A 14879-nucleotide genomic window follows, 5' to 3' on the forward strand; every position below is an offset into this window, starting at 1 on the left:
ATAAGAAGAGCACAGCTGGGTGCGCTGCGCATCAGAGAAGCTTTGAAAACTGGCCAGGCTATGGTGTGACAGTTCTGTTTGTTTCTCCTTGATCAAAACCCGCCCCCTTGCTTCACTCTACTTCCCTGTAAGCCAACTGACCTCCCCACTTCAATCACTGCTTGCAAAGGCAATAATTGTTGTTTCAAATTCATGCATTATTAATTTGTCACACAAATAGGGGGATAACTGCCAAGGTAGCCTGGGAGGGGTGGGGGAGGAAGGAAGCACCGGGTGGGGTGGTGGAGGAGGGAAGGACAAGGCCACACTGCACTTCAAAACTTATTGAATGCCAGCCTTCTGTTGCTTGGGCAGTCCTCTGGGGTGAAGTGCTTGGGTGCCCGGAGGGCTTCCCGCCCCCGCATTCTTGGGGGTCTGGGAGAGGAGGCTATGGAACTTGTGGGAGGAGGGCAGGTGGTTACATAGGGGCTGCAGCTGCGGTCTGTGCTCCTGCTGCCTTTCTTGCAGCTCAGCCATATGCCACAGCATATTAGTTTGATCCTCCAGTAGGCTCAGCATTGCATCCTACTTCCTCTCATCACGCTGCCGCCACCTCTCCTCTTGCTCCCGCCTCCTGTCCTCGCGTTCATTTTGTGCTTTCCTGGACTCTGACATTGCTTGTCTCCACGCATTTTGCTGAGCTCTTTCAATGTGGGAGGACTGCATGAGCTCAGAGAGCATTTAATCACGAGTGCGTTTTTTTTCGCCTTATCTGTGCTAGCCTCTGGGACGGAGATGATAGGGGGAGTGTTCAAACATTTGAGCTGCATACAGTTCTAGGGGTGCTCCTACCACTGTCCCACCCCTGTACGTGTACTCCTGCAAGGGGGGAGTCTCATGCAACAGGGATGACGATTCAGGGAACGAGGAAGATGAGGAGGAGGGTGAAACTGTTCTCCCGGACAGCCAAGAACTGTTTATCACCCTGGATCCAATACCCTCCCAACCCTCCCAAGGCAGGCTCCCAGACCTTGAAGGCGGAGAAGGCACCTCTGGTGAGTGTACCTTTGTAAATATAATACATGGTTTAAAAGCAGCGTGTTTAATGATTAATTTACCCTGAAGACTTGGGATGCATTCGCAGCCAGTACAGCTACTGGAAAAGTCTGTTAACATGTCTGGGGATGGAGCGGAAATCCTCCAGGGACATCTCAATGAAGCTCTTCTGGAGGTACTCCCAAAGCCTTTGCAAAAGGTTTCTGGGGAGGGCAGCCTTATTCCGTCCTCCATGTAGGACACTTTATCACACCAGGCCAGTAGCACATAGTCTGGAATCATTTCATAACAAAGTATGGCAGCATATGGTCCCAGTGTTTGCTTGCATTCAAGCAACATCTGTTCTTTATCTCTCTGTGTTATCCTCGGGAGAGTGATATTATTCATGGTCACCTGGTTGAAATAGGGGTATTTAATTAAGGGGACATTCAGAGCTGGCCATTCCTGCTGGGCTGTTTGCCTGTGGCTGAAAAGAAATCCTCCTCGCTGTTAGCCACACAGTGGGGGGAGGGGTGAAGCGATCATCCCAGAGAATTGTGTGTGTGTGCGTGGGGAGGGTGTTAAGCTGGGTTTGTGCTGCACGTTAACCCAAAAACCGCAGCCCCTCCTTTTAAATGGTCAACCCATTTTAAATGGCCAACCCAATGGGTGCTTGGTATGGGAAATGAGGGCGCTGCTGTTTGAAAACATTCCCACATGTTATGAAGGTTAAAGAAGCCAAAAGACAGTGGCTTACCATGGCTGCCTGCAAGCTGAATTCTGTTGCCTGGCCCTGCGTGTGTGATCTCTCACACCAAACCGGCAGCCCTCAATATAAGAGGCAAAATGCGACCTTGTACCGAAACCACATGTACTATGTAATGTTAACAGCTTGGTTCACCGTGAAAGAGTCTACCCATTGTTCTCTAAAATGTGTCTTTTTAAATACTTCTCTCCCTTTTTTTCCCTCCCGCAGCTGCAAATGTTTGAACACTCCCCCATCATCTCCCTCCCAGAGGCTAGCACAGATAAGGCGGCGAAAAAAAACACACTCGCCATGAAATGTTCTCTGAGCTCATGCAGTCCTCCCGCATTGCGGCTGTTTGCCTCTTTGGTAGGCTTGCCTGAGCTCCTTAATTTTCACACAGCACTGCTGCAGGTCCCTGTTATAGTCTCTGTCCTTCATGCCCTTGAAGATTTTTTAAAACATTTTGGCATTTCGTCTTCTGACCCAGCGATGTCCATTGCAGCGCTAATCCCCTCGTCGGGGAGGAGTACAAAAACTGATTTTAAGAGACCTTTAAGTCAACAAAAATGGCTTCGTTGTGTGGACGGATGCAGGGTTAAAACGATCTAACACTGCTAAATTCGACCTAAACTTGTAGTTTAGACCAGGGCCAAGTCAGAAACTTGAGGCAGAGGTAGCAATAGCAAAGCAGAAGTTTACAGTATTGAGACAGCTGCCTTATTGTGTAACAGAAGAAAATTCATATCTACAAAAAATAGGAACTATTTTGGGGAAATTCTATGGCCTGCGCTATACAGAAGGTCAGAGCAGATGATCACAATGGTTCCTTCCAGCCTTAGAATCTATAAACTGTTAGAAAAGTTATAATGAGGAAAATTCAGGCACTAAAAATCCTTTGCAAGGGCACCTTTAAAAAAAAAATGTTAGGCTTAGTCCCTTTTTACTCCTTATGCTGGATTAGTAAATAGGGTTTTTTCCCCAGTTTTTTTTTATTTTAAACGTTAGAATTACCTGGAATGTTAAGTCTAAACTTCCCTGGTTTTGCTGTAAGATCTCTGGGAGGACTCGGGAGTGTTTACTGTGACTCCTTAAGTAAAAGGGTAAGGGTGCTGATTCTTTAAAAAAGGCTTTGTTGACCCAAAATGTTAGTCACTAAAGTTAAACAAGTGTTAAGGGGGAGGAAGAGGAAACCAAACCCCCTCCAAAAATTTAAGTGTAACCACCAAAAAATATAAGGCAGCATAACTTTCATTCTCTTGGCTCTTGTGATGTCTTGGCTCTTTCACTAGTCCTCTAGACATAACCCCTTCCAGCCATGACAGAACCTGAACATCTAAATGTTAAAAACAAGCAGAAAAAACCCGCTAAACTTCAAAAGTTTTGGTTTTTTTTTTTTTTTTAAAGTCTTCATAAAGAAGCAAAAAAGGACATAAGTTCCAGGCACATTGGCCTTAAAGGACTTGCAAAGAAGCAATGGGTTTTAGCTCACATTGCTGTACTCTAGGAGATAGGACATGCCACCCTGTTCAATGTTGCCAAGCCTCACAGTATTTGGTATTTTTCTTAAAACCCCAATATGTGGAGTCAAGTGATTACATGAAATATCAGCTTTCACATAAAAAAAGTAAATTTTTAGCCCTGGTGGTTACAGAGAGCTTGAAAATTATGACCCAAGTATACCCTGAAGGTTCAAAAACTAGAAAGCAAATAAGAAACCAAAATGTATTTTCATCTCATGATTTTAAGTAAATCTCATTATTTCTGAGGGTTAATTCTTAATTTATTGAATGCTTTGGTTTGACAATATTGCTTTTGAACAAAGCAGAAATGAAAGCTGCAGTAACATTAACTCTCTACCTTTTGATCTTTAAAGTCTGCAATCACAGAGCTAAATTTGTGTATTGTTGTTCGGAAACTTTAGCGAAGGTCCTATAGATAAAAGCTTCATACACTGGGGAGGAAGAATAGTCTTGTGGTTAAGGCACTGGACTAGGACTTAGATGTGAGAATATGACTGGGTGCAAACCCCATTTCAGTTTAAGCCTGATGCCATGGATTTGCCAGCAACTGAAACTGAACAGCTCATTGAAATTTCCTGTGATCAAACTTATGCTCAACTTTCTCCCCCCTAGTTCCGGTTCACTGCCAAGAATGAATATCCTGCACTCTCAACATGCAGCAACATGCACCTTGATACTGACAGTGCCATTTGCCAGCACAAATTTGTGTGAAGCTGAATTCAGCACACTTCTGTCCATCAAGTTTTGGTATCAATCTACCATTGGTGTCACATCGGAGATTAGATGCGCAATTTCTATCACAGGGCTGGACTTCAAGAAGCTATGTCGTAATATGCGAGTGCTTGTGTCACATTAGAGGACACTAAACATACTTAATGTATTAATTTGTTGGTAACTAAGTTGTTTTGTTGCTGCCTGGGGTCACAGGAAACAGTAGGGCAGGTCTGTGCCAGGAAATTAGGTCAGTATAATTACCTTGATCATGGGTGTGAAAAATCCGCATCTGAGTGACACAGTTAAACCTACCTAACCCTTAACGTAGACAGCACTAGGTTAACGGGAGGATTCTCCTGTGGACCTAGCTGCCCTCTCTCAGGCAGGTGAAATACCTACACCTACAGATGAAACCTTCCTATCTTTAAATGTAGCGTCTTCCCTGCAGGGATGCAACTGTGCTGCTGCAGTGTTTTAAGTATAGGCAACCCCATTTTGCAACTAAGGGCTTATGCAGCCAAAAAGTTAGGGACCCCAATCTATGCCACAAATCAAGAGAATAATAAGCTGTTAGTAGGATGATCTTTTGTTGCAGTCATCAAAAGAGAAGGACTGGTGAAAAAGAGGAATAGATTTTTACCTCTGAAGAATGCAGGTCACATTTTCACTTCCAGTCCTTTTCATTAACCACACTGAGATTTTAAATGTTACACTGAAGCACACACTACAAAATATTTCATCACTAGCAGGGAAATTTTAAAAATTACTATTAATTAATTCCAGGGTTTCACCACTTCCCATGACTGAGATTTAGAGCAGGTCTAACATTATCTGACACTTTGGAAGTGGCTAGGGACAATGGGCCAGGGAGTCAGAATCTGGGGTAGGGCAGGGAGCGGGAGGAAGTGGTGCAACATTTGCTAGACAAAAAGAAAAGGAGGACTTGTGGCACCTTAGAGACTAACCAATTTATTTGAGCATGAGCTTTCGTGAGCTACAGCTCACTTCATCGGATGCATGTGGTTAGTCTCTAAGGTGCCACAAGTACTCCTTTTCTGTTTGCTAGACTATGCATCAAGGAAACAAATTAAGGAAGAGAGGTGAAACCCCATGGAATGAAGCTAGATAGAGAAGATGAAAGGGACGCTACTTGTCTCCACCACTCTCTGATCTGAAGTAGACCTGGCAAAGTTGGCTTTTCAGACCCTAGTTCAAGGGAGCCTCCGTCCTGACTAGAACATGGGCCCATGAAGTCTGAACGCCTGAACCTGAGTTTGACAGGCGCAGTGAAGCAATGAAGACTGGAACTAAAAGAGCAATCTGCGGTCTTGAACGCGGCTTTCCCCGCACGCCCAAGAGCCACGCGCTGGTCCCACCGCCCGCCGAGGCCCCCGCGCCGCACGTGCCGCTCCCCCACGCCACCCCACGGCTCACCACCGGATCAGCTTGCTGCCCCCCCCGCCTTCGCCCCCCCACGACACCGGCCAGGTGGCGGCGCCCCTGCCCGAGGCCAGGCTCCGCCCCATCGCTCCCGAGGTCCCCGCCGTCACTCACCGGCGGCGGCGGCCCACATGGTGCTGGCCCCGGGCGCGTCCAACCTCCGTCCCCGCGGGGTCGAGTCTCTCGGACGGTGCCAGGCTGGGGCGGAGCCTCTCCCACGTCACTACCCAGCCGCGACTCCGAGCGACGGGGCGCGAGAAGGGTCAGCCCCCGCCGAGTCCCTCCCTGGCCGCTCTGCGGCTCTGCGCCCGCTCAGCGAGCATGCGCCCTAGCAGCGCTGGCGCGGCCCTCCCCCGTGCGGGGCGGAGTCTGAGCTGGGGCACGGTGGGAGCGCAGGGGAGTCAAGCCGCTGGAGGCGGAGGCCGGACAGGGGCCAAATCGGGTGCAGGGAGAAGGAGTAGTGTTGCCCACTGCCTCACCACACCTACCCAAATACCCTGCCCCGCCCCTTCCCCTAGGCCCCGCCCCACTCGCTCCATCGCCCTGCCTTCTGTCACTTGCTGTGCCTCCCCCACCCTCACTCACTTTCACTAGGTTGGGGGGGGTGCAGGCCCTGGGAGGGAGTTTGGGGTGTGGGCTCTGGCCAGGAAGCGTTTACCTCTGGCGGCTCCCGGGCAGCGGCGCAGCAGGGCTAAGTCAGACTCCCTGCCTGCCCTGGCCCCACACTGCTCCCAGAAGCAGCCGGCATGTCCCTGCTGCCCTGGGGGGCAGGAAGATGACTCCGTGCGCTGCCTGTGCCCACAAGCAGCGCCCCCGCAGCTCCCATTGGCCTCAGTTCCCAGCCAATGGGAGCTGTGGAGTCAGCACTCGGGGTGGGGGCAGTGCGCTGAGACGCCCCTGACCCCGTCCCAGGGGCCGCAGGGACATGCTGGGGGCTTCTGGGAGTGGCGCAGGGCCAGGGCAGGCAGGGAGCCTGACTTAGCTCTGCTACATCACTGGACTTATAGCAACCTAAAATCTCCCAGTCTGGCTTCAGTGGCCTCCAGGAGATAGGGCCTGATTCTGTGAGACTTTTGGCGAACCCCGGGAGGGTTGGCAACCCTAGGAAGGAGCTGGAAGAGAGGCGGCGGTAGTGGCAGAGGGGATAAAACTTTCCACAGGTGGGGTGAACCATTGTCAGGGGAGCTGAGAGCCGTTGAACCAAACTGTAAACCCTGTATATGATGATGGTACAATGTGTTGGGTCACAGAGACCCCCTTGGTACTGTTATCTGATGTGCTGAAACTACCTCTGAGCCTGTTTTCTCTGTCAGCTTGGGACTCCAGAACCCTGCCTTTTTCAGCCAGACATGCCAGTCTGCTGCAACACAGACCCAGGTCTGGTCCACGCCCCACAAAGCTGCAGACTAAACAAAAAATACTCAGCAAGTACTCCTGTCTCCAACACACAGACACCCAGTTCCCAATGGGATCCAAACCCCAAATAAATCCATTTTACTCTGTGTAAAGTTTATACAAGGTAAACTCATAAACTGTCAGCCCTCTATAACACTGATAGAGAAATATGCACAGCTGTTTCCTCCCCCAGGTATTAATCACTTACTCTGGGTTTACTAATAAACAAAAGTGATTTTATTACATATAAAAGTAGGATTTAAGTGGTTTTAAGTAATAACAGACAGAACAAAGTAAGTTACCAAGCAAAATAAAACAAAACATGCAAGCCTAAGCCTAATACATTTAAGAAACTGAATACAGGTAAATCTCACCCTCAGAGATATTCCAATAAGCTTCTTTCACAGACTAGACTCCTGCTTAGTCTGGGCCCAAACTTTTCCCCTGGTACAGTTCTTGTTAGTTCCAGCTCAGGTGGTAACTCCGGGATTTTTCATGACTGGCAGCCCTCTTTGTTGTGTTCCACCCCCTTTTTATAGCTTTGGCACAAGGGAGGAATCTTTTGTCTCTCTGGATCCCCAAACCTCTTTCTAAATGGAAAAGCACCAGGTATAAGGTGGATTCCAGTTCAGGTGACATGATCACATGTCCTGTGAGATCCCAAGCCTCCATTCTTTCCAGCCTGACTCACAAGAACACAGGAAGGCTGACAAGTAAACAGAGCCATTTACAACCAATTGTCCTAGTTAATGGGAGCCATCAAGATTCCAAGCCACCATTAATGGCCCACACTTTGCATAGTTACAGTAGGACTTCAAAGTTATACTTCATATTTCTAGCTTCAGATACAAGAATGATACATTCATAAAAATGGGATGAACACACTCAGTAGATTAGAAGCTTTGTAATGATACCTTACAAGAGACCTTTTGAATAAAGCATATTCCAGTTACATTACATTTACACTCATAAGCATATTTCCTTAAAAAATATGGAGTGCAACATCACAGGTGGGAACCACTTCAAGCCAGGGGGTGCGGTAACACCCCTAGTTTCAGCCCTTTGGCTGTAGGTACTGGTTACAGAAACAGCGTGCAGGTGGCAGAGGGGCTTTGATTTCCCCCCTCTCAGGAGGGTACATCTCAGCATCTGCTTCCCAGGGCTGGGTTTGTAAATGCACCATGTCCTGGTTTGCTTCTCTATCTGAAATGAGAGATTGTGCTGGTAATAGAGATGGAATTTGGTGAGATATTTTACATGCACCTCCTACAAAAGTATATAATTGCCATAAGTGGTTTTTGCCTCTGCGGACCATTTTTTGGATAGTGGATTGGATGCGTATACAACTGCGCAGGTCTCCTGGTGGCACCTGTCCCATGGCATCTGGCTCAGGCAGCCCGGGGGAGGGGAGGGGCATACAGTGCACTCAGGACTTGCGGCGAGCAGCAAGTGGCTGGGGCTGGGGTGGAGGCCAGGGTTGGGGCTGTCTAGCACCGGTTCACTGTGCTGCTTCCTATCCAGCGGCTCAGGCAGCGCCTGCATCCCCTCCATGGCCCAGCCCGGCAGCACCAGCTGCACTCCCAGCCCGCTGGCTCCTGGGCAGCAGGGCCCGCCCCCAGCCACTGGGATTGTAATGGGCGTGGCTCCAGCACCCCACCCCTCTGCCCAGCTGTTATGCACATGCTGCTGCCATCGCTTGCAAGTCCCCGGGAGCAGCATGCGATGTGCTGTGCCTTTCCCCCACCCCATGCTGCCCCTTCTCCTTGAGACTCCAGCCCTTCCTCTCAGTCCCCTTGCTGCCCCTTCTGCTTGAGATCCTGCTCCCCGCTCACTCATCTCTGCTTCCCCACCCACCCTGCTAGCCCTTGTAAGAAGGCTTGCTGCTGTGGGTGCAGATACAGGTAAAAGACGGCTAGCGGATTGTGGGTTGGATCACAGGTTGGTTCTGTCGGATGTGGATCCACATTTTTGTATCCATGCAGGGCTCTAGTTTTAGAGTTTAAAAGACTCCCTCTCAGTGTATATATCAGCATGAAGACACCTAGTTCACAAATTTAGCTTACTTGCTCTTCTGATTGCCTGAATTGGACTGCCTTGTTCTTGTAATGCACTGAAAATACAATTTCATGCCTTTAAATTATTTACTTTTTAAAATGTTATTTTTATTACTGTTAGCACTTCATCATTTACCTTCGCTGACACTGTGCAGAGAGATGAAAAGAAAATGGAATAAACATTTGGAATTAAAAACTGTATGTTACAAAATCACAGTAAAAATAGGATGTTATACTAAAAACAATGAGATGTGACTGCTGAAGCTTCTAACAGCTATTTCCATTTTAGTAGCAGATAAATATTGAAAATATTAATGGTTGCTAGTAGCTTCAGCAATCACATCTCACAATGTTTCTAGTATAAAACTTCCTGTTCTTATTGCAATTTTGTAATTTACATTTATTTTTTTTTATAATACAAGATTGGTTCTTTTGGATCATATGATTTCAAGGCTAACTGATTTCCTGGGTTGGTGTCAAAACTTCTTCAGTTTCCTTTGATCTGCCAATGGGATTTCCTTTGTCAAGTGTTATTTTGCCTTTCTGTGCACCATGCTAGTGCTTTTTCATGTTGCCACTTGTGTATAGAACTTGATTCTCAAATATTCACTAAAGGCCACATTTTTAAAGGTTGAAAGCACCTAGATGATTTTGAAAATCCCACTAGTGACCTAAATACCTTTAGCAATCTGATCCTAAAGAGCCTTTCTTGTATGAAATAGTTTTCAAAGGTAAACTTCTACTGTAATATTTACTAATGATAGATGTACAACCCCAAGATAGATTGACCACCACTAGAATTCAAAAATGATGAATCATGTACCTGAATGTCATTAAATTAAAATACTAAATAAATACAATCTTGTTTTGTTTTATTTGTCTTTTTGTTTGAGCCTTTAGGATGCACTAGCTCCATACTTCTGCTGTTACCTTTTTCCATATACCTAAAATGGTTGTACATTCCTGTAACATTTAATACCATTTTAAACTTCAAGTAACAAGATTCCCTCCCTTTTTAATTTACATTTTATTTAAAATCCTTATTTCTGTAATCCCCCATCCTGCAAACGCTGAAGCACACAGTTTATTTTTCTGTTACTTCATTGGTTAGATACATAGTTCTTGTTTTTTATCTACTGAATTGTTTATATTTCTAATTGCATATTTTAATTTTATAGCCTTTTATGTGTGATACATGTTGTGATATAATACAGTTAAGTGATGTTCTTCATTCTGATAAGTTTACTGTTTTGTACAGCCAAAATCAAAGTTTTTTTAAAACGAATTATTCTGTTGCTCCTTTCACTGGTCGGGGCGGGGAGGGAGAGGGATGGCCATAATGCTTGTTATGATACAGACATTCAGGCCTGCCTGTAAAGGCCTATACTTTAAGAATGTAGGTATATGTTTATCATTTAGCTAGTAATAGAGGTATACAAGAAAAAATCTGTGTAAGGGCCTTCTCTCACTGTGACAGTCTGAGGCCCTGTTCTTAGGGCAATGCTTTTAGCTAAGCAGCAGAGGGAGCCATAAGCTGGGAAGCGAGACAAGAGGAAGGTCACATCCTCACATTCCAAACTAGTCAATATGGGGCTGTTAGGAAGGTGATCTGATCTATCACCTCCAGAGAAAGGGAAGAGCCTAGAAGATGTAAAAGGAAATTTAGGTTGATAGTTTTCTGTCTGGTAAGAACTCACTTATCAATAGACACAGCTGGGAAACCCTTATGTCTTTATAGATGTAGTGGTGAAATCCTCACTTCTGTATTGTTTTGTCATTATAGTTCCCACTTTGCTATTGTTTATTTGCATGGTCTCTGTCTGGTTCTGTGATTGTTTCTGTCTGCTGTATAATTAATTTTGCTGGGTGTAAACTAATTAAGGTGGTGGGATATAATTGGTTAGCTAATCATGTTACAACATGTTAGGATTGGTTAGTTAAATTTCAGTAGAATGAGTGGTTAAGGTATAGCTAAGAATATTACTATATAAATTAGGGGCAAACAGGAAGTAAGTTGGGATTCGAAAATAAGGAAAAAGGAACTTGGATTTAAGCTTGCTGGCAGTTCACCCCAATACACATCCAATTGTTTGCATCTTCCGACTTCGGGTATTGTTGCTCTCTGTTCATGCGAGACAGACCAGGGAAGTGGGAGAGTGAAGGAATAAGCTCTCTAACAGTGCTGATCTCACCTAGTTTGCCTTTTGGTGAAACCAAAGTGCCTTGTCCCCACTGTGGTTTTACAGTGGGAGAGCTAATGCATGTTAAGTGACTCCATGGTAGGGTGACCAAATAGCAAGTGTGAAAAGTCAGGACAGGGGATGAGGGGTAATAGGCGCCTATATAAGACAAAGCCTGAAATATCGGAACTCTTCCTATAAAATCAGGACATCTGGTGACCCTACACCATGGTAACAACGTACATTTTCTCAGCATTGAGGACACAGACTGTAATGCTGACTCAGATGTTAAATGCATCATAATTGTTCATGGCTCGACAAATCTGACACTGATTGTGTCAGTAACACTGTTCCTTTGCCATCAGAGTTATTTGCATTTGAATCTCTGCAGCCCACCCCCACCCCCATCAATGTCCTTTATTCCCTCCCCTTTACTTACTAAGGGCTTGCCTACATAGGCACAGGAAAGGTGTGAAGTTAATGCACATAAGTTACAACTCCTGAAGCCCATGTGGATGCTCTCATTCAGAAATAAGTGACTTAGTTTTGACCATAGAAGATTGCAGGAATCCTTTCCCAAAACACTGTAAATCATCAAGCTTTTGACCTGTCTTGAACATTTTTGTACAGTCCAAGTGTAACCCACATTTGATTTTTTTTTTTAGATCCAAAGAGAAGGAAGAAAGCAATGGAGCACTCATCTTAACTCTCCTGAGTGGTGCCTGAGCAGAAAAGCCTTTACAGCATTTTACAGGTATCAATTTTGACATGACAAAATGTCAATACATGGTTTATGGTTCAAATTTGATACAGGTTTGATTTAATTTGATAACAAGAATTGTCAAATAAATAGGCCTAATCAACTTTATTAATCAAAGATTATAAGTCAAAGATTAAAACAGCAAGGAGAAAAGAAGAACAATATGTTACCACTGATCTGGGAGACAGTTGTACAGCTGGCCATTTGACTCAATCTGAGCTTCACTCTGCCTCCATATATACTAGTGTTGAGGGTTTCACCATTTCTTTGTATTATTCCTTATCCTTCTTATCTATTACCTTTGACATATTTTGAGGACTTTTTGCTAGGCTTGCACAGTCCCTGCAGTACACAGGACAAAGTTTGTAACTAGTTTATTATCCTGTTTTTGACCATATTCTAGAAGCCAGCAAAACCTTAGAGACATCCCTCACCAGTTATAGATTGGTACAGAGGGCATGTTAGCTAAGCATCAGCAATATTGTTTGTATTGTCCTTGATCTTTGGAATATTTTTATAACTAACACTGAGATGACAATACTTCACATCTTCCTTTGGTTAAACAATTTAATGTAAGCAAAAGCATTTTGGAAGAGCTTAACATAAATCAAATTAACAGATATACAAAAACATATGTGATATTGTATATAATATTGTATATGATATTGGCTTACACCATAAACCTTATAGACTTTATCTGGCTCCATTCATATTTGCAAGATGGAAGATCAATAGCAGCCAACCACAGCAGAATACCTAAAGGCTGGAGGGTTGAGTGTATTTCTCAAGCATTGTACTCTCCTGCAGTATACAGAGCAAGAGTTATGCAAAGGTACAGCACCTAATTATAGTATAGTTTCAGCATGAATGTAAAGAATTCTAAATATAATGTACTATACTTATCCATTACTAGTGACTGTTTTATTCTGGTTACATAACATCTCCTTTTTAAACACATTTATAGCTACAACAACCAAATTTCATGATTTGATTCATACATTTTGCTTGTGAGCTGAATGCATCTATTTTCTATTAGTTAGCATAAAGCAATTTACATTCCTTGTTAATGATTCTGTTTCTGAGAGCAGTTTTCCCAATATATTTTGTTTACATTAGTCAGTTTTACAAACCTTGATAAAGTCCATTTCTTATCTGATAACTAATCTGCAGCAGTTAATACTGTACGAACTTTGCAGACTGAGTTTTTCCATTTTGCCTTTGGTCTGGCTACAAACATCAGAGGCTTGGTTTATTTCAGTCAAAACATGTAAGGTGATCTCACTCCTTCTCTCTGCCCTGCACTTATCAAGGCATTTTTCATGATGAAGAGAATGAAGGCCTGATAGTATCATGGTAGATCCTGCTGGGCCCATTGAGATTGTTGGCCTTCTTGTACAATGATCCCTTCTATGAACAATGGATATAGAGTGGTGGCACTCTTGTCCCATTAGAATGAATCAACTGATCCACATTTCTGGAGCTTCAAACTATAAAGATTCCTTGAATCTCAGCTTATACTTGCTTGCTAACCACACATGATGTGAACCTTATCGTTTACTAACTATGTGCTCCCAGGAAAATTTAATTTACAAACACAGCATTGTCTCTTACACCTTTCTACATTATGATGGAAATAAGAATTAGTCCATGATTGCAATATATAGAAAGGTCTGATAGGCTGTAATAAAATTATTTTCAGCTCACCTAAGACATTGAGATGTGCAAAGTGCGGGGCTAATCACCTGATCCAGAAACATCCAGAAATAGGGTGTTGCAGTTACTAGACATGCTCTGTATTTGTCTCTAAAGCTTTCATTAAAAAGAAAAGGAGTACTTGTGGCACCTTAGAGACTAACCAATTTCATTGTAGGCAAGCCACTTGGACTGTCACATCCCATTTACTGACCTGATAGCTCTGCCAGTCAGGCCTCAGGGGGAAATTTTATCAATATATCTGCTTAAGACAGTCATGTGATATCAGTGAAAGCGCATGCACATCTGCTGTGAGGGATGGGTTTGCTGAAAACACGAGAAGTGTTTTGAATAAAGGGAAGTCACTGACATTCTTATCAAGATCTGAAGAAGCCCGGTATGTACACTACATATTAGGGCCACTTTATAGAGACTTGGACTAGATTCACAGGTACATAGGCACCTACGGATTGAGGTACCTAAATCCCAGTTTTAAACTCCACTGGAATTCACAAAACTCCCAGTGAATCCTGTAGGTGCCTAAACTCAGTGCCTACATTTTCAGTACAAAAGTTCCCTAGGTGCCTAAATTGCTGCCTCTGAACATGTGCACTGCTGCCTCACTCTAGGCATCTGGATGCCTATCTCCCACCTAAGCCCCAGTGTGATTAACAATCGAGGAAAGACAGGTGGACAAATGCCTATCTTGCATGCAAGGCCTAATCTGGCAGGCATGCTCAGGGGCTGCCTGCTGAATGGATCAGTTCCCATTCAAAATCTGTCCGGAAGAGGTGGTAGTGGTGGCAGTGTTATTGCCTACCGTATAATTTTTAGTGCAGTGGTTAGACCACTCACCTGGGATTTGGGAGACCAGGGTTCATTCCCCCATTCTGGTAGAGGGAGAGAAAGAATTTGAACAGGGGTCTCCCACATCCTAGGTTAAGGCTCTAACCACTGGACTATAAGTTATAAGGTGGGCACCACACCATCACCTCTTCCTGTGGCCTCACTTATTCTCACAAGTGTAAATTTAGGCTTCTTAAGCTGCCTGACTCCAGGACAGGAGTTCCTAGTTGTGAATTGTTAGTGGAGATAAGCACTCCTAGGCAGCTCAGATTTAGGTTGCCAATTCTGTGAGGGGGAAGGGTTTATGACATACCCCTCATATCAGCATTTCCCATTGGTTAGTTTAGGCTAGTATGCTGGTTTTTGTTAATCCCATTCTAAAGTGCCTATCTATTCCCATTCGTTGCATAGGGAGCCTAAGCCTAGGTGCCTAATTTAGCCTTTGTAAATTGCAGTGGTGTTCCACTGATTTTCTAGGTCCCTGAAAGTTAGGCATTGTGATGCTTGGCACCACAA

The 14879-nt window shown here is 44.6% G+C and overlaps 1 protein-coding gene across 2 annotated transcripts in view; it reads right to left on the reverse strand.

Annotated features, from left to right (window-relative positions):
- FAM162A (family with sequence similarity 162 member A) overlaps nucleotides 1-14879 on the reverse strand; it is a 42281-nt gene that overhangs the window by 26142 nt on the left and 1260 nt on the right. Inside the window, exon 1 of one of the 2 annotated variants that reach the window (XM_077823446.1) lies at nucleotides 5551-5705. The exons of the other annotated variant lie outside the window; for it this stretch is intronic. Within the exon in view, the coding sequence (XP_077679572.1) occupies nucleotides 5551-5569 (19 nt within the window). The 5' untranslated portion in view covers nucleotides 5570-5705. Of the gene's footprint in view, nucleotides 1-5550; nucleotides 5706-14879 lie in introns of those variants that run through there. 2 annotated transcript variants of the gene reach the window in all.

Source organism: Eretmochelys imbricata, chromosome 1 (assembly GCF_965152235.1).
Source record: "Eretmochelys imbricata isolate rEreImb1 chromosome 1, rEreImb1.hap1, whole genome shotgun sequence".
Classification (NCBI taxonomy): domain Eukaryota; kingdom Metazoa; phylum Chordata; order Testudines; family Cheloniidae; genus Eretmochelys; species Eretmochelys imbricata.